This window comes from Varanus komodoensis, unplaced genomic scaffold (assembly GCF_004798865.1).
Source record: "Varanus komodoensis strain SLA01 unplaced genomic scaffold, ASM479886v1 scaffold9, whole genome shotgun sequence".
In the NCBI taxonomy this organism is placed as follows: domain Eukaryota; kingdom Metazoa; phylum Chordata; class Lepidosauria; order Squamata; family Varanidae; genus Varanus; species Varanus komodoensis.
In genome coordinates, this window is record NW_025336598.1 from 14,301,705 (window position 1) to 14,325,365 (window position 23,661).

At 38.6% G+C, this 23,661-nt stretch overlaps 1 protein-coding gene across 5 annotated transcripts in view; it reads left to right on the top strand.

Annotated features, from left to right (window-relative positions):
* Window positions 1-23,661, top strand: part of TBC1D19 (TBC1 domain family member 19) — an 80,236-nt gene that overhangs the window by 9,670 nt on the left and 46,905 nt on the right. For 4 of the 5 annotated variants that reach the window (XM_044418411.1, XM_044418412.1, XM_044418414.1 and 1 more), the window contains 8 exons: window positions 1,919-1,964; window positions 6,967-7,042; window positions 9,106-9,180; window positions 9,375-9,438; window positions 11,486-11,532; window positions 14,547-14,657; window positions 17,008-17,080; window positions 18,492-18,530. In XM_044418411.1, the coding sequence (XP_044274346.1) occupies window positions 1,919-1,964; window positions 6,967-7,042; window positions 9,106-9,180; window positions 9,375-9,438; window positions 11,486-11,532; window positions 14,547-14,657; window positions 17,008-17,080; window positions 18,492-18,530 (531 nt within the window). The remainder of the gene's footprint in view (window positions 1-1,918; window positions 1,965-6,966; window positions 7,043-9,105; window positions 9,181-9,374; window positions 9,439-11,485; window positions 11,533-14,546; window positions 14,658-17,007; window positions 17,081-18,491; window positions 18,531-23,661) is intronic. The other variant, XM_044418413.1, reaches the window with a different exon arrangement.

A 23,661-nucleotide genomic window follows, 5' to 3' on the forward strand; every position in this document is an offset into this window, starting at 1 on the left:
ATGTTGCTACCTTTGAAAACGGTTCTGTATTTCATACAGAATAGAGCTGTGAGGCTGCTTACTAGAGCTGACAGAGGAGACCACATAATGCCAGTCCATCATCTTTACTCTGATGGAAGGTGTTAACATTGACATAAAAAACCCAAAATGGTTTAGGACCTAGATCTCTAAAGGAATATCTCCTTCCGTATACAGCTGCCCAAACTTTGAGATCTTCTGCTGAGGTCCTTCTCTGGAAGCCCTCTTTGAAAGAGGCTAGAAGAGTTGCTTCCTGGGGAAGGGTCTTTTCTGCAGTAGTGCCCCAGCTATAAAATCTGCTCCCCAGAGAGTTATGCCTGGTGCTGACACTTTATTCATTTTGGTGCCTGGCCGCACCCTTTTTATTCATTCAGTATTTTAATGATTGCATTGATTTTACTGGGCATTCTATATATTGAAGATTATGTTTTATTTAATCCACTGTTAGGATTCTTGTCTTTTTAAGCTGTCTAGGGATCTGTCTTGGATATTAGATGGGATAAAATGTTTTAAATAAATAAGTCAGGTGAGCCATAGTGGGAAGTTTGTTCCATAATTGCAGAACCACTACTATGAAGGCCCTGCTTCTTGTAGCCGCATTCTTGGTCTCCCTTGAAAATGTAGGGATCAGATAACGGCCTCAAGTATAGATAATAGTGCCCTGGTAAACTGAGATAGGGAGAGGCATTCCATCTGGTATTGTGGACTCAAGCCATGTAGGGCTTTATTGGTTAAACCCAGTACTTTGAATTGGACTTGAAAGCATATAAGCAGCCAATACAAGCAGGCCAGAATTGGTCTTATAAGTTTGGATCCTGGTTATTAATCTGGCTGCCATATTTTGTAGAAGCTGTAGCTTCTGAACAGTTTCCAAGGGCAGCCCCACTTCTAGTGCATTGTAGGAGTATAATTTAATGATTACCAGAGTGCAGAAACTGGGCTAAACCTGTACAGTTAGGGGTGTAACTGGGCTGCCTGGCACTGAGGCCAACTGAGCATTGAATGACAAAGATGGCTCAAGGAGAACCTCCAAGTTATCAACCTGCTGTTTCAGCAGGAATGTAACCCCACCCAGAACAGGTTGAAAACTCTCTGGGCAGTCAGTAGAACCACCCATTAACAACAGCTATGTCTTTTCTGGATTGAGCTTCAGTTTATTAGCTTGTTGCAGCCAGTTTAGCATGTCCACAGTCTCAATTAATGAGAATGAAAAGAAGAAATAAGAGCTGATACCCTCTCTGTACTGATGGGAGTACACGCTGTACTCTGGATGACCCGTCTCAGCAGTTTCACATAGAAGTTAAATAGCATTTGGGATAAGACCACTCCCTGAGGAGTCCATGCTGGGACTGAACAATATTCCCAAGCCTCACCTTCTGGAGCCAGCTTCCAAAGTAGAAACAAAACCACTGCAGTATAGTACCCCCAAGTTCCAGCTCATACTGTAATCTCAGAAGGATATAATGTTTGATGGTATTGAAAGATGCCATGAGATCTAGGATATTAGCCAGAGTCAACACTCCCCCTATTCTTTAACCAATATAGATTGTACTGGGCAACCAAAACTGGTTGTGTGCCAATCCGCAACCTGAACCACAGCTGAAATCGATCTAGATTAGGGATGTGTGAGGAATCCATTTGGGTTAGGAATCTGTTTATTCCTTCAGCTTGGGTCCTCGGACTTCAATCTGCTTTGCAGTAGCCTTGATTCTGAGCTTCTGGTGACTATGCCCAGTATTCATTGGGTGCTCAGCAGGAATTAAGCCCCATGTGCCATGCAGGCAATGTCCCTCTTCTATGTCAAGTGCAGCCACCATTTCACTAACATCAAAGAGGGTTGGTGGCATTTTTATGGTATAAGTTCTGCTAATCTTCATTTTCTAAACTCTTATCTTACCAGGATGGGAAAAGAAGCTACAGAATGCTGTTTATAGTGAACTCAGTGTGTGAGTTTGTTTTTGTCTGCATTTTTGCATAAGCATAGTTCTGTTTGTCTTCATATTTGCTTGTGTCATTTGTAGTAACTTTTAGGGCACAATCCCATGCATGTTTAGATAGGAAAAAATCCTGCAAGTCTCAGTATTGCCCAATAACTATGCCTGGCTGAGGCAAGCTAGAACTTGTAGGACTTCTGCCTGTCTAAATGTATGTAGAATTGTGCCCTAAACAGAGATAGCTGTACATCTGAGTAAACTTGCATACATTGCTATAAGTTTTATAAATTTGCCAAGTTAAAAAATGGTATATACTTCATGCATTTTGTGTTACAATGATTACTTTAAGCTTGATAAGAAATTAAATACTGAATATATTTCAGTTTCCCTTCGTGGATCACTGCCTTGTCATGGCGAAGGGGCTCGCTTAGCTCAATGAAGCTATGAGCTATGCCATGCAGGGCCACCCAAGACGGACAGGTCATAGCAGAGAGCTCTGACAAAATGTGATCCACTGGAGAAGGAAATGGCAACCCACTCCAGTATCTTTGCCATGAAAACCGCATAGACGGTCCAAAAGGCAAAAAGATATGATGCCGGAAGATGAGCCCCTCAGGTCAGAAGGTGTCCAATATGCTACTGGGGAAGAGCAGAGGGCTAGTACTAGTAGCACCAGAAAGAATGAAGCAAATGGGTCAAAGCTGAAAGGACACTCAGTTGCAGATGTATCTGGTGATGAAAGGAAAGTCCGATGCTGTAAAGATCTGTACACCATAGGAACCTGGAATGTAAGATCCATGAATCAAGGCTAGCTGGATGTGGTCAAACAAGAGATGACAAGACTGAACATCGACATCTTAGGAATCAGTGAACTAAAATGGACAGGAATGGGTGAATTTAATTCAGATGACCATCAGGTATACTACTGTGGGCAAGAATCCCTCAGAAGAAATGGAGTAGCCTTCATAGTCAATAAAAGAGTAGGAAAAGCAGTACTGGGATACAACCTCCAAAATGACAGAATGATCTCAGTTTGAATCCAAGGCAAACTATTCAACATCACAGTAGTCCAAGTCTGTACCCCAACCACTGGTGCTGAAGAGGCTGAAGTTGACCAGTTCTACAACACCTTCTAGAATTAACACCAAAAAATGATGTCCTTATCATCATGTGGGATTGCAATGCTCAAGCAGGAAGCCAAAAGATAACCGGAATAACAGGCAAGTTTGGCCTTGGAGTACAAAATGAAGCAGGGCACAAGCTGGTAGAATTTTGTCACGAGAATATGATGGTCATAGCAAACACTCTTTTCCAACAACCCAAGAGACAACTCTACACACAGACATCACCAGACGGTTAACACAGAAATCAGATTAACTATGTGCTCTGCAGCCAAGGATGGAGAAGCTCTATACAGTCAGAAAAAACAAGACCAGGAGCTGACTGTGGTTCAGATCATGAGCTTCTTGTTGCAACATTTAGGCTTAAATTGAAGAAAGTAGGGAAAAGCACTAGGCCACTCAGGTATGACCTAAATCATATTCCTGATGAATATACAGTAGAAGTGACAAATAGATTTATGGAATTAGATCTGATAGACACAGTGCCTGAAGAACTATGGACGGAGGTTTGCAATGTTGTACAAGAGGTAGCAACTAAAACCATCCCAAAGAAATGCAAGAAAGCAAAATGGCTGTCTGAGGAAGCTTTACAGATAGCTGAGGAAAGAAGGGAAGCGAAAGGCAAGGGAGAAAGAGAAAGATACACCGAATTGAATGCAGAATTCCAGAGAATAGCTAGAAGAGAAAAGAATGCCTTCTTAAATGAACAGTGCAAAGAAATAGAAGCAAACAATAGAATAGGGAGGACCAGAGATCTCTTCAAGAAAATTGGAGATATGAAGGGAACATTTCATGCAAAGATGGGCATGATAAAGGACCAAAATGGCAGGGACCTAACAGAGGCAGAAGAGATTAAGAAGAGGTGGCAAGATTACACAGAAGAACTATACAAGAAAGAACTTAACGTCCCTGATAACCACGATGGGGTGGTCACTGACCTCGAGCCAGACATCCTGGAATGTGAAGTCAAATGGGCCTTAGGAATTCTGAGCAACAGCAAAGCTAGTGGAGGTGACACTATTCCAGCTGAGCTATTCAAAATCCTAAAGGATGATGCAGTAAAAGTGCTACACTCAATAGGCCAGCAAACTTGGAAAACTCAACAATAGCCACAGGATTGGAAAAGGTCAGTTTACATTCTGATCCCAAAGAAGGGCAACGCCAAATAATGTTCAAACTACCGCACCATTGTACTCATTTCACATGCTAGCAAAGTTACGCTCAAAATCCTACAAGCTAGACTCCAGCAGTATGTGGATCGAGAGCTACCAGAAGAACAGGCAGGATTTTGAAGAGGGAGAGGAACTAGAGCTCAAATTGCCAACATACGCTGGATCATGGAGAAAGCTAGGGATTTCCAGAAAAATGTCTTTCTTCTGCTTCATAGATTATGCTAAAGCCTTTGATTGTGTGGATCACAACAAATTGTGCCAAGTTCTTAAAGAGATGGAAGTATCAGACCATCTTAATTGTCTCTTGAGAAACTTAGATGCTGGTCAAGAAGCAACACTGAGAACTGGACACGGAACCACTGATTGGTTCAAAATTGAGAAAGGAGTATGGCAAGGCTGTATACTGATGCCCTGCCTGTTTAACTTATATGCAGAGGGTTGTTGTGGGGATAAGATGGAGGAGGAGAATGATGTAAGCTGCCTTGAGTCCTTTGAGGAAAAAGGCAGGATATAAATCGAAAAATAAATAAATAAATAAATAAATAATCATGAGAAAGGCTGGGCTAGATGAATAACCAGTTGAATCTAAGATTGCCTGGAGAAATATCAACAACCTCAGATATGCAGATGATATTACTCTAATGGCAGAAAGTAAAGAGGAACTAAAGAGCCTCTTGATGTGGGTGAAAGAGGAGAATGCAAAAGTTGGCTTGAAATGCAACATCAAGAAAACTAAGATCATGGCATCTGGTCCTATAACTTCCTGGCAAATAGATGGGGAAGAAATGGAGATAGTGACAAAATTTACTTTCTTGGGCTCCAAGATCACCGCAGACGGGGACTGCAGCCAAGAAATTAAAAGACGCATGCTCCTGGGGAGGAAAGTTATTGTAAATTTAGACAGCATACTAAAAAACAGAGACATCACCCTGCCGATAGAAGTGTGTATAGTCAAGGCTATGGTTTTCCCAGTTGCAATGTTTAAAACTTATTTTAAGTGTTAATTTATTGTGTAGGATTTTAAAATTTTTAAGCCGGGATGCACCGGCTTTTAATATTTTTATTGTATAACTTTGTTTTTGTATAATTTTGTATATCTTTGTTTTTGTTGTAAGCCGCCCCAAGGCTTTGTTGTGATGGGGGCGGCATAAAAATGTTTTAAATACATTAAAATAAAATAAAATAAGAATTCATGAATGAATGTACGGCTGTGAAAGCTGGACCATAAGGAAGGCTGAGCACCGAAGAATTGAGGCCTTTGAATTGTGGTGCTGGAGAAGACTCCTGCGAGTCCCTTGGACTGCAAGACGATCAAACCAGTCAGTCCTAGAGGAGATCAACCCTGACTGCTCTTTAGAAGGCCAGATCCTGAAGATGAAACTCAAATACTTTGGCCACTTAATGAGAAGGAAGGACTCCCTGGGGAAGACCCTGATGCTGGAAGCAATAGATGGCAAAAGAAGAAGGGGACAGCAGAGAATGAGGTGGCTAGATGAAGTCACTGAAGCAGTTGGTGTGAGCTTGGGTGGACTCCAGGGGATGGTGGAGGACAGGAAGGCCTGGAGGAATGTTGTCCATGGGGTCACGATGGGTCAGACGCAACTTCGCAACTAACAGCAACATATTTCAGTTTCCCCCCAAATTTGTGGATATTTCCCCCCTAAAAATACCCCTCAGAGCTGCCTCCCCCCATGTTTTTTCTTCTGGCTTCAAAATTTCCATAATGTTACATCCTTTACTTTTGATGAAGTATCCCTGTAACACTAGTATCCATTCAAGCTTTATTTTTGATTCAAGGTTGAAGTTTACTCAGCCTTTAGCTTTTATTTATGTAGTTCAACCTTCCCTAACCTGGGGCCTTCCAGATGTCTTGAGCTACAGCTTCTATAAGCCTTGGTATGGGAATGGTAGGATGAGTAGTCCAAGGCATCTCGAGCTTGTGGAAGGCTGATACAGATCAGTGATAGCAGCATTCCTGGTAGGCTGGTATCCTCTCAGTGCTGAATGATAGGCTACTCAAGAGGCATTTGAGATATTTAGTGCAAGTTTTTATAATCTTCCCCAACTTAGCAAGGTTTATGAAAAAAGAGCCTGAAAATAGTGATGTCATGGTTGGGTGAGGGGTTGTTACCCCAACCTTGAACAAGTTGGCTATCTCAGATATAGTCTGGCAGCCTGGTACCCCAACTTGATGGGCTAGAAAATACGTTCTGAGCAGTACATGACTACGTAATGAACTAGAGCTTTTTCGGTACACTATCCTCATTTTTATTGAACAAAATTCTGGCACAGCATTTTAGTGAGGGGGTAGGAAGTATATCAGCTCCCTGCCTCTTCACTCCAAAATATTTTTAGTATAAAAAGAAGTTAAGTTTACTTTAGGAAGGTGTAAGGGGTTATTACTTATTAAAATCCCAATACTATGAGCAGGATTGAAAAATGTGGTGTTATGGATGTGCAGTTGTCTCAGGTGGACATCAGTGCTTAATATTTCTAGTAAATTATGTTTTCAGCATGTTTTTATTGCAATGTGATATGACTTGCCTCTAATGATGTTTCTTAAGGCTGGAGGCCATGGACCGATTATGATTGTTTGATACAGAATCAGTGTCTGAAAATTATAATGATGATGGGGAAAAAATTGATCATCAAAGATTTACCCTGAACAGTAAGTTGAAATCATTCATGTAGTAAAAGGTAACTGTTTTTGTTCTTTTCAAGTTTCCCATTACCATACCATCCATCAGCACCTCCTGAACACATGAAAGAATCCTTGGCTTACATGAGGAAAGCCCAGGTTTGTTGTGATTAAATCTTACTCTTTGTACTGGATTATTTGTATATCCTGTATATCTGTATATATCTTTTCTGATGCAAGCAACTCTGCACAATTCTTAATACAAATAGGACCTGCAGCAAAATATTTCAGTATGGAGTGCTTCTGTATTCCTGCTGCATGCCTGCTTCCATCCCTCACCCCACTTTTCCTGTCATCCTTCTCACCCCACAGTCAGCCAGTGAGGCATCCTCAGACCTCACTGGACTATTTCAGGTTTTTATTCCCAGGAATTTTTTTAAAGTACTTTTGCTAGCCTTGAATTTTCCTGCCCCCTAATATGTCCCTTTTCTCCATGGATAGTGCTGTTTTGCTATGTAAGGGAAAAGTGCTTGAAGAATGAATTCACTGTTGGTTTATTCAGGAAACAGACCAATACTGAGTTTAGTAAGATTGAATTCATTACCATTTGTCCAAGAACCAGTGTGGTGGTGTGGTACTGGGACTTAGGCAATCTGGGTTCAGCCCCTCACTCAGGCATGTAACTCACTGGCTGAGATTTTGGGCCGGACACAGATTTTCAGCTGAATCTGAAACAACCGGGTGGTTGTTGGGAGGATAAGATTGAGAGGAGGAGGAGAATTATGTTAGCCTCCTTGAGTTCCTTGGAAGGAAAAAAGGTGGGATATAATGAATAAAGTAAGTAAACATGCTAAAGATCACACAATGCAATTGGAATCGAATAGTTGTGTCGCATTTCATGGTAGTACCCAGAGGGAACAAAGGGCTTGTTTTATGAATGTAATGTGAAAAATGAGCAGACTTACAGAATTGTGAAAAACACATTTTAAAAAATGTGACAAATTTAACTAAATTTTATTGCTTCATCTGTACAGCAGTTTAGGCAAAACCAGGAGCTCTTAATTTGAGGACTCTTATTATAGTTGAATGAGAATGCTTAATCATACTAGCTTTTAATTTTTATAGTGCTCTTGCTTTACTTTGGGCTTTATCTTTTGAATGAAGATGTGCCAAATATCAAACAAACAAAACCCACTTGAGATATTTTGATGTATAATGAGCAATTAAAAATATAATTTATTTCAGAACATGAAAGTCATTTTATTTAAATAAAAATAAATTTAATATTATAAGATCAGATGGTTTCAGCCATTAGTGCTTAAAATGATAAATGACCTGAATACTTGCAATTATATGAAAAAATATGTCTCAATATTGTGATCAAAAACACAGTAGCAAATAATTTTCATTCACCAGACTCTACTGAATGAAAACACAGAACAAGGTGGTCTGTAAAATCAGAGGTAGAATTTAACCTGGGGTAATTGCAGTTGTTCCCAGTTGTATAGATAAGTCATACTTTCCATGCATCCTTACTTGCTGTGGTCACAAAATGCATTATATCGGTTGGAACATAAACAGTTGTATGTGTTGTGCAACTTTTTTTTCTTCTTTTTAGCAAACATGTGGAGGAAGCCCATGTGTTAAACTGAGAAGTGGTGGGAAGGTGCTGGTGGCTTTTCCTTTCTTCTCTGCTTTTCCCCCCCTCAAAATTGCCCCCCTCCACTGTATTATTTTCCTGTATGTGTTTTGTTCCTATTGGTGGAAAAGAAGCTGAAGGCAAGGTTTTGATTGGAGAAATGGTCAAGAGGGGGGAAGGGCAATTTCTCTCCCTCTTGCTTTCCTTTGATTAAAAATACAGCTTTCCACAGCTGCTTCTGTGTTTTGTTTACTGAACACAGGGGGCAAACATATGTATATACATGTTTCATTTCACCTTCAGAACATGCTCTTTCTTTCAAGTATGAGATGAACTCAGCACTCTTTCTGAGCTTGAGGGAAAGAGAACTTTCCTCTGCAGATCATTCTGTGGAGACTTTTGGCAAAACTGTATGGTAAACCAGTATCAGTAGCAATCTGAAACAGCATCTTTCCCAAGACAACAGCTTGGTGGCAGTTAGGCAGTAGCTGAGATGCTTGCTTATAAAAATAGGGCACCTACCATGCCATTTTAAAATTTGTACCGAAAACCCAAACCCACTGATTTTTGTCATCTATTGCAGGGAAACTGGGAAAAACGTATTCTGAAGAGCCTAAATAATATGTGCACAGAACTTGGCATTCCATTAGCACAAAAGGTAACTCCTTTTATTCACTCCTTTTTCTGAGAATGTAACCATCATCATGTCCAGTCATAATTCATCAGAAGGGGTAAGATTTGTATTTCAACTTAAATGTGTTTTGAATTCTAACTAATAAAGACTTGCATTGGTTTTATTTTGATGGGTTGATTGTAAAACCTGTTTATTGTACTGCTTTTTATGATTCCCAGAGATCAGTGAATGAGCAAAAAGAACTTCTAAATAAATGGAATGAAATGGGGACAGACGAGCCAGGTATGTAAGTCCTGCTTTATGCAAATTAAAACCATACAGATATTTGTACTACATCAGTGCAACACTTACCAAATTTTAACCTGAGACTGTTTTTGAAATTGTGGTTCAGAAGGATGCTGTGTGTTTAATGGTATGAAAACCTGCTGAGAGGTTCAGGAGAATTAACAAAATTGCCCTTCCCTTAGACATACCATGGCAGATTGTCTTAAACAGACCAAGGCAGTTTCAGTCCCAAACCTAGGCTGGAAACCAGACTGCAAAATTTTGGAAAATTGGTTTCCCCCAAGAATAGCTAGAGCTTTGAAGCTGCCACATGTTCCATGTCAATCTTCCTCAACCTCCAGATGTTTTTGCTGCAACTGTGAGGATTCTTGACCATTGGTCATACTGGCCAGCTAGCTGGTTGAGGAAAAAGGCAAATGGGTTGGGCAGAAAGACTAAAGAGAGAAGAGATAAAATTTAACCTATATGGATTTGAAAACTCTATGTACTTTGTAGTCTGCAGTGTACCACACTGTTATATCTAGTTGCTTAAGAAAGATGGCTGTTTTACTTGTCAGTGCAGAACAGAAAGCAAGATGAAAGTGGAGTTGGTAAGCAGAAAGGGATTCAACTTGTCCTGGAAGGAGCCGCATTCTCCTTGAAGGATCAGATCCATAGTTTGGGAAGTACCTTGATCCTATATTGATCCTGCATCTTCTGGTGGCAGTAGTGACAAGGTTTTCCTAATTATGCTGGATGTGCCAGCTGCAACTTTTCTGAATCAATCTGACTTTGTAACCATTATCCATGCCTTGGTTACACCATATTTAGAATACTGCAGTGTGCTCTATCTGGGGGCCACTTCTTCAGTTATTACAGTTATTACAAAATATGGCAGCTGGGCTACTGATTGGGGTACAGTATCATGACCATATTGCAGCTGTTCTGAAGTACCTGCACTGGCTGCCAGTGTTTTCCGAGTCACCGTTCAAACAGCTGATTTTAACCTTTGAATTCCTGAATGGCTTAAGATCTGACTATCTAAGAGACCTCCTGCCTCACAATGACTTATGCAGGAGACGCCCTTTTGAGGTTACACTTGTGCAGAGCTCCATTTGTTGGGCATGTGTACGTTGATTTTTTTCCTGTGTTGCCCTATGACTGCAGCTCTCCTATCCTTTAGGAAGGGTGTAAAATATGTCTTGTCATTTAGCTTTTAAAAATACGTTAATCTAAGATGTTTAAAATAGCATAACAAATAATAAAATTTCTAAAGTTTTAATGTTTTTACTGTTTTAACGTTCTTGCTTTTACTGTTTTAGGGTCCAGTTCAGTTGAGATAACTGTAAGTCCCTATGTTTGGAGACTTACAGGCATTCTTTGCAGAGGAGGAGGAGCAGTAGAGGTGATTGTCCCCTCTCTGCTCCTTCCACTGTGCCTTTCTGCTACTTCCACTGTGCCTTTCTGCTACATGGCCATTTTTGGTCATCTGGCTGGAATATTTTGGAGTGAGAAAGAAGGAGGCCTTTCTCTCCATCATACACTAGCCTCTGCAGTCTCTCCTTACCCCTGTGCCTAGAATTCCCTTTTTAAGCCCTCTGCAGGGTCAAATTCCTGATCTTTCAAGTATGGGCTGCAAAGGGGGTGATATTGGAATCAGAGTGTGGATTCCCAACTTTGGGGTTTGAATGTTGTCTTCAGCTCACAATTTGGGAATGAAAAGCATCCCAAGACCCTCCCCGTTCAAACTCAAGGGAGTTCCCTTAAGGTCTTATTGTTTTAAATGATGTACACCAATATGCTGGCTTTTTATCAGATAGGGTAGTATATAACTGTTAATAAGAAATAATACTTTGTCATAAACTTTTATATACTCCACAATATTCTTATTATTCAACATATTCTTCAATGTGGTCCTAATGTATACTATTCTGAATAAATATTATACTTTATACATATTAACAGTAAAATGTCCAGATGGAAGAGCTGCAGCAGAATAATGTGAACTGGGAACAACCTGTTGATACTTTTAATTAAATAAATTTATATATCTTGTTAATTTCAGATCTAAGCCTCTTCCGGCCTGTTTATGCACCTAAAGATTTTCTTGAGGTAATTTGGAAAAACTTTAGTTTATCTATAGAACTTTACACAATAAGATATTAATATAGTTGCCAAGAATGGGTCATTGGAGTCACTGGATTAATTAACTATATTTACGGTCATCTTCAGTATAGATCCTGGGACTTCAAAGTGACTACTTAAGTGACCACTTGGTTAAGGAAGTAAAGTATAATGCTCTGTAAGCAGTACTGAGAATTGCCTAAAAGGTTATATTATTCATCTGTGGGAAGAACAACAAACCATTCTTTGAGTAGCAGGAATGTTCATTTTATCACCCTTGCATTACTTCATAATATCCAAGAAATCTGGTTTCAAATATTCTGTGACCACTGAAACTTTTTCACATACATTTCCCTGCTGAGGAACCCATACATTGCTGTAGGTTCTAGGCCACATTCTCACATGCACATTCAGTTCATGAAGAACACTGGTTGGTCTTTTGTGCCACACTACTTTTTTTAGTGTATGGAATGTGAGACATGGAATGCATTGAAGCTGCATATTAAATAGGGAAGTAAATAGTGGCAGAAAGTTGCTTTTCAGGAAAACTTCTATATTACTGGCCTTACCATTGGCAAACCCTCAATAGGTTTCTGAGGCGTCTCCCAGGGTTTCTATTACTCTTCAAAAATGTATATCCTCAGGTGTTTTGTTCTGACTAGAAGACACCATAGATCGTCTCGGTTGGGGCCATTTTCTATTTATTTATTAGCTTTATATTCTGCCTTTTTCTTTTTTTTAAGAACTCAAGTAGCTTATATCATTTTCCTGCTGCTTCCAGTCGTATCCCCACAACAACAGCCCTGTGTTGTAGATTGGGCTGAGAGTCTGTGACTGGCTCAAAATGACTCAGTTGGCTCCATGGCTGAATGGGGACTAGAACCCAGGTTGCCTGAGTCCCAGTCCTGTGCTGTTAACCAGTACACCACACTGGCTTTCTTGTTTACTATTGCTCAGTGGCAGACTGAAGGTTGTTGCAGTAATAGATTTTTGTTTGGCTTTCTGTTTGGTGATAGATTCAGAAGTGATACCGTTGTTCTGTGGATAGCTAAGAAGTAAGAAAGTTCAGTGGTGCCAGCAAGAAAGCTGCATGTACAAAGAAGGATTGAAAAGTACTGCTAAACCCCCCATAGAAAAGCATTGATGGAGGGAACTCAGACCCACGGTCTTCAAAATCTGTTGGGTGCCTCAAAGCATAGAAATATAATGGTATATTTTTCCCCATAAGTATTGTAATAAGGCAGTATAAATCTTAATTAGCTTGCTTAATAAGAAATAGGATAGCTAGGCTAAATAATCAACTGGATTGCTTTTTGAAAAATTAAATCATATGTCATATTTGAAAAATGTCCCTGTATGGATAGGAATTTCTTCACAGTTTAGGATTGCAGATTATGCATATATGAATGAATATTGTGTTGCACATGTACAGATATGATAGATGCTTACCATGTGAGACCTAACTCTTGTACTTTTTTCTTTAGTTTTACTGATGGCTTGAATTATAATGCAACTGTAATATTTATCTGCAATTAAGGCTAATTAAATATGACTAAATTTAACCTTATAAAAGCAATTGGCATAAGTAAACAGTGTTATTTTGTATCTCTGTGTTTCTGTTGTTACTGTTCCCACATTTCTTGTCAGTTTTTGCATATCTTTTAAAGCTTGGCCTACTTGTATAAACTTCCATAGTCCTATATAGACTCAGATGAATTATTCCTGTATGGACTTTTAAATGAACAAAAGAAGCAAAATGAATAATCTACCCACTCTTTCTGTCGCTATGACCTTTCTTACAGGTCATAAGTCCTAGAGATGGAATGAATACCATGATTGACAGTAGCTGCATGATGATAAATGAACCATGGTGAAAGTTGACTCTTGGGTATTATTGCTCTGGAATAATGCACTACCAGTATAGGGGATGCAGGTTTCTTAAAGAACTATCTCCCCAGTGTAGCAATTTGATTGTTTTGACTAAACCAAACAGATTTTTTAAAGAAGAAAGTTGGGGACAGCAGGGTAAAATTGCAATATTCTGTAGCAGTTGCCTAGTCCTAAAGAATATAGGAGTTTCCTTGTTTGCTGAGTGCAGTCCTACTACTACTCTAGCCTAATGCTTCTAGGAACTTATAAATGAAGTGTGTAGGCAACTGCATGATGGTGGTGTGTCTTGTCCCCCACCACACACACATCTGCTATTATGTGATAGCCATTGATGGACACATTCACTATTAGTTTGCTTAAACCTTTTAAAAAGATCTCCCGGGTCATCCAGGAGTTTGATGGGTTTATCCAGGTGCCTTTTTTCTTTCTTCTTGGTTGAGTCTTTTTATTGTATGTTAATAGATTTGAATGCTATTTGAATTATTTTTTAAAAATGTTTTAAATGCTGTATTATGTATTGTATTTTATTGTTTTATATCATCTCATGAACCACCCAGAGAGCTTCAGCTATTACAGCTATTCTATACTACTATAGAATAGTAGTATTCTGTTATTCTATTAATAGAATAATAGAATAATTAATAGAATAATTATTCTATTATTCTATTAATTATTCTATTAATACTACCATTAGTAGTATTCTAATGGTAGTATTCTATACTAGAATACTACTAATAGTAGTATTCTATACTACTATTACATTTCAGTAGTATAGAAATGTAATATATATAAATGGTAATAATAAAAAGCTATCTTAAACTAGCAGGTACAGCTGCCACATCTTGTTGAGGTGAATTCTACATGCTCTGACCTCAGGTCTGAGGAATACATGTTGCTTCTTGTGCGCCTCAGATTTTTTTGTCCCTCTTCCTATGTCATCTTCATGTTTTTGTTAACCAGTTTGCTGTCATGTCTGAACTGGCAAGTGCTTGTCTCCACACCACAACTTAAAACTCATGCACTAACCAAAGTTTCAGACATAACAATTTTATATTGCCTGATTTTTTGACAAATATATATAAAATACTTACTTACAGTAATATTGCTTAAAGGTACTGATGAACCTTCGCAATCCGAATTATGAAAACAATGAGCACCCTAGTTTTAGAAACCACTTGGGATTAATTCAGGTTCCATTGAAAGTAAAGGATATCCCTGAACTGGTAAGTATCCATTTTTAAAGGAGTTTTCTTAGGAAGTAAATATGAAATAAATACATAAATAAATTGTCTAAATTTAAATTATTGTACCAGTTTTCTTTGAAGTATATAGCCTTTGAGAATTAGTAAACAAATTTGATACATATATTTAAAGCACCAGCTTTAAAAGGCCATTCTTTAGTGTTTCATCTTGGAGCTTTTTATTTATTTAAAACATTCTATGTCGCCCCCATCGCAACAAAGCCTCGGGGCGGCTCATAAAGAATACATAAAACATACATAAATAATAATAATATGACAATTAAAAGAAGAAAAAGAAACACAACATTTAAAAACCCCCGGTGCATTCTTGGCTAAAAATTTTAAAATCCTAATACAATAATTTAGCAATTAAAATAAGTTTTAAATAAAAAGGTCTTAGCCTGGTGCTGAAAAACAAGTAACGACGGCGCCAGGCGGACCTCTCTGGGGAGCGCATTTCATAGATGGGGCACCACCGCAGAGAAAGCCCTCCTCCGGGTACTCGCCCTCCTAATATTTACAGAGGGTTCCCGGAGAAGGGCATCCGTTGCTGATCGCAAGGGGCGGGAGGGCATATATGGGTGCAAGCGTTCCTTTAGATATCCAGGTCCCAAGCCGTTTAGGGCTTTATAGGTCATGACCAACACCTTGAATTGGGCCCGGACTTCAATCGGGAGCCAGTGGGGCTGACGGAGAACTGGGGTTATATGAGAACAACGCCCAGTCCCCGTCAGCAACCTGGCAGCTCTGTTCTGCACCAATTGAAGTATCCGAACCGTCTTCAAGGGTAGCCCCACGTAGAGCGCGTTACAGAAGTCTAATCGGGAAGTTACCAGCGCGTGTGTCACTGTCGCCAGGCAGTCGTTCTCCGGGAAGGGACGCAGCTGATGTATCAGCCGAAGCGGAAGGAAGGCGCTCCTCACCACCGCTGTCACCTGAGCTTCTAGAGACAGCTCAGGGTCGAGGAGCACTCCTAAGCTGCGAACCCTGTCCCTCAGAGGGAGTGCAACCCCATTTAGGACAAGGCCCAAGTCCCCCATCCCGAGGCCCGAGCCACCCACCAACAGGACCTCCGTCTTGTCTGGATTGAGCTTCAGTTTATTGGCCCTCATCCAGCCCATTACCTCGGCCAGGCACCGGTTCAGCACAGCCATTGCCTCACCTGGATTGGTGGAAAACGAGAGGTAGAGCTGGATATCATCAGCGTACTGATGATTCCGCAGCCCATGGCTTTAAAGAAAACCATCCGGAATACTTCAGCCAAAGAGTGGTATAGAAATAAAATTAATAACAACATAAACAACAAATGTTTAGCAAACAATTGGACCTAAGTTTTGTTCTTGGAGTTGCAACAATATGCGTGAAATAGTGTTCCGTTCCATTATTTCATTGTACTTGCAGATGAGATAGTAGAATTATAATATTCTTGGCTGAGTGAATTTATTAGAATGCTGTGGACCCATTGATCTTAGAGTGACTTTGTGTTTAGTTTGCATATTTTTTAAAAATAGATAACTTAGAATCAACTAATATGAAGGTGTTGCAGTGTGCATAATGCAGTACTCCCAAAATGATTTACCACCGGGACACATCCAATTTATACATTTTATATATTACATTTTGAAAAAAAAATTTAAAAAGATTTCATCAATTTAAATTTTTTTAAAGATTAGACATTTTAAAAGTTTATAAAAATTGTAAATATTCACACAAAGAGGGATTTTAAAATATGAAGCTTTTAGTGTAAAACATCAGTTTCACACATAAATGGTAGTATGTTACAATGCCACTTAAAAGCTGAATTAGGACCAATTGGAGACAAGGTCAAACCTCCATGTGTGTTTCTTCACTTGAGATAGTGGGACAGGGTAGTGTGCCTGGAATATGATCAAAAACAGAATGGGAAGTCTGCTTAAAGTAGACTATACTTATTTATTTATTTAAAACATTTTTATGCCGCCCCCATCTCAAAGCCTCGGGGCGGCTTACAACCAAAACAAAAATATTAAAACCCGGTGCATCTCGGCTTAAAATTTTTAAAATCCTACACAAAAAATTAACTCTTAAAATAAGTTTTAGATAAAAAGGTCTTAGCCTGGCGCCGAAAAACTAATAACTTGCCACAATGCTGCTTGTAAGAAATTGGCTTTGAATTCTCTCCGAAATCAGAGAGTTGTGTTTGATTGACAAATGGTCTAATGTAGCATTACATGGATTAATAAGTAAATATAATTGATAGCAGATTGAAGATCTGCTGACATGCAGTTATAATTTCAAAAATCTCTATGCTTGTTAATACTGTTTTTTTTCATTTGTGCATTTTTCCACAAAGAAGGAATATTTCAGCGAACTAGACTTGAACATGGGCCAGTTGGATATTGATGATTCTGCACATGTGCCTCCAGGTTAGTGTGGCTGTCTTGTAATGTTTCTTATGATTTCTTACAAGGATTCATGTAAGTTTTATTGCCAACACCAAATCCAGGGAGGACTCTTGTGTGTTTATTTATAGTTTATTGGGGGAGGTTTGGCAAGTCATGACAGTGAGAGACACCAGACCTACTGAATATCTTCATTCCAGGAGCTCTGCTTTGATGTGGATTTTAAAGCAAACCTTACCTTATTGCAAGTGTAGAAAGTCTGATTTGAAAGTTATCCAATATTTAAATGCATCTATTTATTAATGTTTGTACCTACCAATTAGCTAAAGTTCTCTGGGAAATTTACAAAGTCAAAATAATATACATCATCCTGATAGTCTGATTCTGGAGTGTTATTCTCCACCCTTACTGAGGTAATAAGGCTTCTTTGGGCTGTAGTGCTTCAGATAGCAACTGGGGACTGCTCATATGTCTTCATGCAAAGCGATTGCTACATATGGGTGAATAGCTGACAGAGAAAGGGGTTCTAGTCTAGCCTTCTCTCTCACCTTCTATAATTCTACATGTAGGATTTCCTGCTCCCATGGATAAATGTCCCTTGAGCACCCACTTGCATTCTTAAGTGGTACATGTTTTCTACCTAAGTGATAGTTACACGTTTGACCACAAGGCACCCTGTATAGTTTGTGCATGTGAAATGTTCCCAGTGTATTTAATGGAAATGAATTGCTATATTTCCCATGCAAGTACTTAAATATATTGCTGAAAATTGTCTTCTTAGATCTATTATATATAGATTATAAGGCCCTGTATTTACTGTTGCGTTGCTTTAAATATAAGCTTCCTTCCTGTGTTCTCCGCTATGCTATATTTTGTGCTAGCACCTTGGATATTAATTAACTCTCTTGATTTTTAAAAAGTTGAAAACTAGGAGGGTGAATCCATAGTAGCAAGAAGAAGTAGTGGTTATGATACCTTAGAAATGAACACTGTTACTATAACCTTAACGTATGTCATAAATCTGTGGTGTGGTGCTTTGATTTTTGCCATCTAACAGTAGTGCTTCAGAAAGGGAGGGAAGGCTGCTGAAGCACCATCACAAAGCTTTGTATCCTGATGGCCCCAGTCTCCACCCTTCCCCTCACCCTGAACCACCCTCTTTATTCTTTTAAGTTGAGTTTTCCAACCTTGGAAAAGCAGACAGGTAGTTATTTCTGTGCAGCTGTGTATGTGTGGGATCAGACAGCAGTCTCTAGGTTTGGATCTGGAAATCTGAAGTAGCTTATGCTCCACTAAATCTTGTCCAGGGTGCCATACAACTGTTCTCTTCAGTGCACATGTGTATTATGAACGTGTGTTCTAAATCCTGGTGTAAATATGACTATTAAGCTGTAATAGTTTTGGACTTTTCACACTTTCTTGCTTGCTGTTTTAGAACTCTTTGAAAATGAGCATGTGCGTATTGGTCAAAAAGGTAAGAGTTGGTACACTTTTAAATAAACATGCATAGGATTACACTGTAAACAATGTAAAATAAAATGTAACTTATACCTTTAAAATGACAGAGTGGATTGTGCTTTAGGATCAGGTGTCCTTTCCAGGTAAAAAAAAACTCCACAGCTGGCTTATTAAAAACAAAATAGTGACTGTGTGTGCATGTGTGTGTGAGTGAGATGCCAAAGATTTGAATCCCTGCTTTGAATTTCATTTTGTAATCACTAGTCTCCTCTCCCTTCTGTGCACAAAGAACTTTAATTAGTAATATTGGTGTGTATGTCCACGCATCGGAATAAAATATAAACTCGATTCTGCTCAGTGATTGTACAGGATTCATTATCACTGAGTATCTATGCAGAATGATGTCTGCAGCCATCTTTCAAATAAGTCATTATTCTGCCTACTGAAAGGAAAAGAAATCAAGTACACAAAGAACAGATTTTTCTTTGCCTTCTCTTTCAAAGACTCAGTGCATTATTAAGATTGATTTTTTTGTCAGTGATGACAGTGTGCATTCTTTTATTGTGTAGTGGCTAGGAATTAGGAGTGTTTCTGCCACTCTTTAGAAAGTTGTGTATTTCTTTCAATTCATATTTTGTATGCAAATATTTTATGTTCTAATCTCCCTTCCTCATTCCTCTTTTCAGTGAAACTCTTTACTTGCCATTATTCTCCTGAATTCCTGCATAAATTCCTGCTCTAAGGCAGACTAAAGGTAGTCTGCCTTAGAGCAGGAACAGCAAAGAGTTAAGAAGCCAGAGTTCTTTTTGCTGTTTTCTCAAATCAATATTTTCCTTTCCAAACTGACTTGATTTATTAAACTAACTTTTCATAGGTTCTATATGAATACTTCACAAGACTTGACCCCTTACAAGATCTTTTTTAACACACTTAATATTTTGTTTGTTCTATTGATCATAACATATCCGTGGAACAGCATCATGAAAACACATTGAAGTTATGAAAGAACAAGATTGAGCTTGCTAGGGTGATGGTTAGCTGACTTGCATTCTTCCAGTATTCACAAGGTTGTCACCTTAAATTAAAAGTACATTCAATGCAAGGGAAATTTATTTTGGGAATAAAATTCAAAGCTAGAGAAAGCCCATCAGCTTCAGCTATGTAAATAGAATTACATTATTAGATACACTGTCAGAGAAAACAAACAAAGTGTGAAGTACAGATTAAGAATTATATTACAGGGAGATGAGAAAGCATGCCATGGGCATGTTTTATCTTAAGCCATATAGAAAGACAGCAATGACTATTTGATTTACTTCTGAAAGATGAAAGAAAAATCTCAACAATCTATTTCTGACTGGACACCTATTTCAGATAGTGAATAGGTTGTCTGGAAATCAGTGACCACCTTGATTTGGTAAGCAACTTTTCAGATTTGTGTTCATTGTTAAAATGATTTGTATCCCTTATTTCTTTAAAATTTTTAAATTGGGCATGATTATATTAAAGTTGGCTGATCACTTTTCATGGGATCTTAAATGCACAAAGGGAAAGGGAAAGGAGAAAAAAGGCGTGAGAATCCAGAAGGTTTTTGACTGGAATCTCTGATTTGTACAGGGTCATAACATTGTGTGACTCATAAGCAACAAGTCTGGCCAACTTATTAATCAAAAGTGTAATGCTTTCCTTGTTTCAAGATGAATTTCAGTTGTATTGTTTCCAGCCATGCCCTGATTAATTGAGACTGGAATCAAAATGAAACGGAAGCCTTCATGATCCCAAACTGTCTTTAAATGAGAGATCTATTACTGCTGAGTTATCTTTGACTTGCTGCTAATTGGGTAGCCTTAACATTCATGTCACTTGCTTAGCCAGTGAATGTCAAGTATTAGCTTGGCATGCAGCCCCAGTAATTTATTTCTGGATTGTTAGCATCTTGCCAAGATACGGAAGAAAAAAAAAGAAGACATATCCATGATGGGTTTTCCATGTCACTTTCCAAATTCACTGAGTATAGCTTTGTCTCTCAAGCATTTACTTTATGGGACAAAATTAAAATTTTTGTTTTGTACTTTGTCTGGTAGGAAGTAGAGGAAAAGAAACTAGATTCTTAAAAGGAGCATAGTGGAGTAGGAATCTATAGAACTTAAACTGGCTCTTTATTAAACTGAATTCCAGTGAATATTTCAGATAGATTTTTTTTTAAAAATCCTTCTGTCTATGTGGTATATTGCTATGTGAAAGAACAAATTCCTCCAATGCTATATTTTAATCACAAGTAGGGTACAACTACAGTTATAGAGAGAATCGCCTGGTAGACTTGAATATTTTGCACCATTTTTCTGGTTATTGCTAATATGTATTCAGAATGTCAGAGCCAGGTTAACCATACCTAAATCTAGATCTGCAGTCAGTCTCTGAGCTCAGTTGCTGGACAGAAGACAGCTGCTAATTTGATAACATAACAGCAGAAGGCTTGGCTTGGCTAATTCAGTGGTTTAATGCTGCCTGGCAAATGCAGGTACTGATGCCAGACGCTGCTGCTTCATTTATTGCATGAGAAGGCTTCTGAGGCCAGAGCACATAGGCCACAGTAATTATCATGAGGTTCTTGGTCCATACTCTGAAGCTTGCTGTTACAGGTTCATTCAGCAATCCTTGCGCTCTCTGCTTCATGTATGTTCTGGCTGCCTGAGAGGTAAAAACAACTGATACGTATGAACCACTGTCTATTGCTATAAGTGTCATTGGCTTCATCATATGATCCTAATAGAATGAATGGCTCTGTCCTTTAGCAGAGAGATACAGGTGAGGGTAAAATGTTATTTTGCAGAAGAGAGAAACTGTATATCAAAACAAATTATATTTAGGAATCTCATAAAAATAGTTTTACTGAATCTAACTCTTAAGTAGGACCAGAAGGCAATTGTCCTCTGCTAGTTTGCTCCTTCGATATATTATTCAGAAAGTATACTTCCTCTGAATATTGAGAGTTATTTTTTTATGTCTTAACCTTCTGCTTAATCCTGTTTTAAAGCCATCTAAGCTAGTAGCTGGCCAGTGACTTTGTCTCCAAATTTTGGGGCAGTGCAAGTTAAATTGTGTGAAGAACTACGTCCTTTTGTTTGTCCCGAGTCTCTTGCCTGTCAATTTTACTGGGATATTTTCTCTTTGAAATTAAATGGGGCTAAGCTGTATCTTCTTTCCACTTCTACAAATGCTGAATCTGATATCACAGTGGTTAATATCCCTAAGTATTTTAAGAACACTTGCATCTCATGCAAGGTTTTGAGTACACTGAATATTAAACCCAGGAAGGGCCATACCTCAGTGGTATAGCTAAAGGTCTGAGATTCAATCCCTTGCATCTCTAGGTAAAGCTGGGAAATTCCCCTTCTTGAAACTCTGGAAAGCTAATGTCAGGCAGTGTATACACTGCATCCCTCTCATAGGAAACTGCTATATACCACCACTGATCCATGTAGGTCAGGGTTGTTTATGTGAAATGACAGCAGCTCTCCAGGTTTTCAGATAGAATATTCTCTAACATTGAGCTACAGCCTTCCTTCAAAAGTATTTTAACACGTGCAAATTCTCCTGTGTCCTTTGGTCTCCTCAAGTGCATATCATGTCTGTCAGTAGGCTTGTTAAGTTCAACTGTATTGTCATCTAGCTGACTTGGAACATTTGTACCATTATCCCTTAGGGATGAATTATCCTGAACCAAATGCTCCTCAGCGTCTTCCTCCCTAGAAAACAATTTAAAGGCTGCCGTGCAGCCTTTTTAATAATAACCACAACAATTTGCTCTGCAGCAGAACTCACAGTCTACTTTTGCTCTGGGTATAAGTTAGTAGTCTTCTTTAAGAAATGATTGCTGTCAGCTTCCTCTTTTATTCGATACAACAATTATACTGTCCACCAACCTTAAGCTGTGAATTCTTGTTTTCTTGAGAAAAATGCCTGGGTTTCTGTTTTGGGAGATTCTTGATTTCATCTAGGCTTCATCATAAAGCCAGCTACCAATTCTTTTTCTCCTTTCATAACTAAAATATGCACTGAAGCTTAATTTATTAACAGTTTTGTTCTTCCTAACACACTAAAGTTTTCTTCTTTAAGATGTATAGGGATTAGTTTGTCAACAGAATTGCTAAAAAAAGTTCAATGAAGAACAAATGTTCTTGGTTTTTAGGGATGTTTTCAATGTTGAGGTGTGAAGAGAGCAAATGTAAGGGCACTACTGTGAATTTTGCTCACACTAATACAAATACCTACTATATATACACTCCCATCAGCCATTCTGAACATGGGTTTATTTTTTCTGTGATTTAAAAAAATGGAAGAATAGAAGGTCTACACCTGACAAAGAACAATACTTGCTACTTCCCTTCGTGGATTCCTTTTGGGACATTTGTTTGTTTTTATTTATTTAAAATATGTCTAGGCTTCTTTTGAGTAACTTTAGGAGATAGCAGTATTATGTCAGCTGCCCATGGGTGCCAATGGGTATGGACTATCAGGGCATATGCACCTTTGCTTAGAAATAGTGCTTTAGAGCTAAGAGGGCAATGGTACAGGCTTTCCTTTATTGACTGCAAAATAGTTAAAGGATGGTGTGGAAAGATGAGATAGAATATACTCCAGGGCTAACATAGTATGAGAGACAAGGAAGGAGTTCAGATATTATTTCTAAATATTGTAAACTGCTTTGAGGACCTAATAATTAAAAAGTGGTGTATGAAGATTAACACATAAATACTTGATGATGATGACAGTGCCACCATCTCTTCTAGTGAAGAAAGTATCTTGCATATAAAGTCTGTGGTTTGGGAAGGCCACTTAGGCAACTTAATAGCTTGTAAACTAAATGCTTATTGGTTGATTGTCCTCAGTTAAATTAAGCAAGGTATTGCTAAAATGCAGTACTTGGTTTATTAGTTTTTACACAGATGGAAGAGGGAAAATGTTTTAATAAAATGTTTATCTCCATTTTATGAGCATATATAAAATTCTCTGACATAAATTCAGTGAGAGAAACTGCTGACTTTCTGGATGTGGGACAAAAGAAATGTCAGAATCTTCAAGCCAGCCTTCAACAAACTAGTACCCTCCAGATCTGTTGGCTTTTAACTCATGACTCACAGACA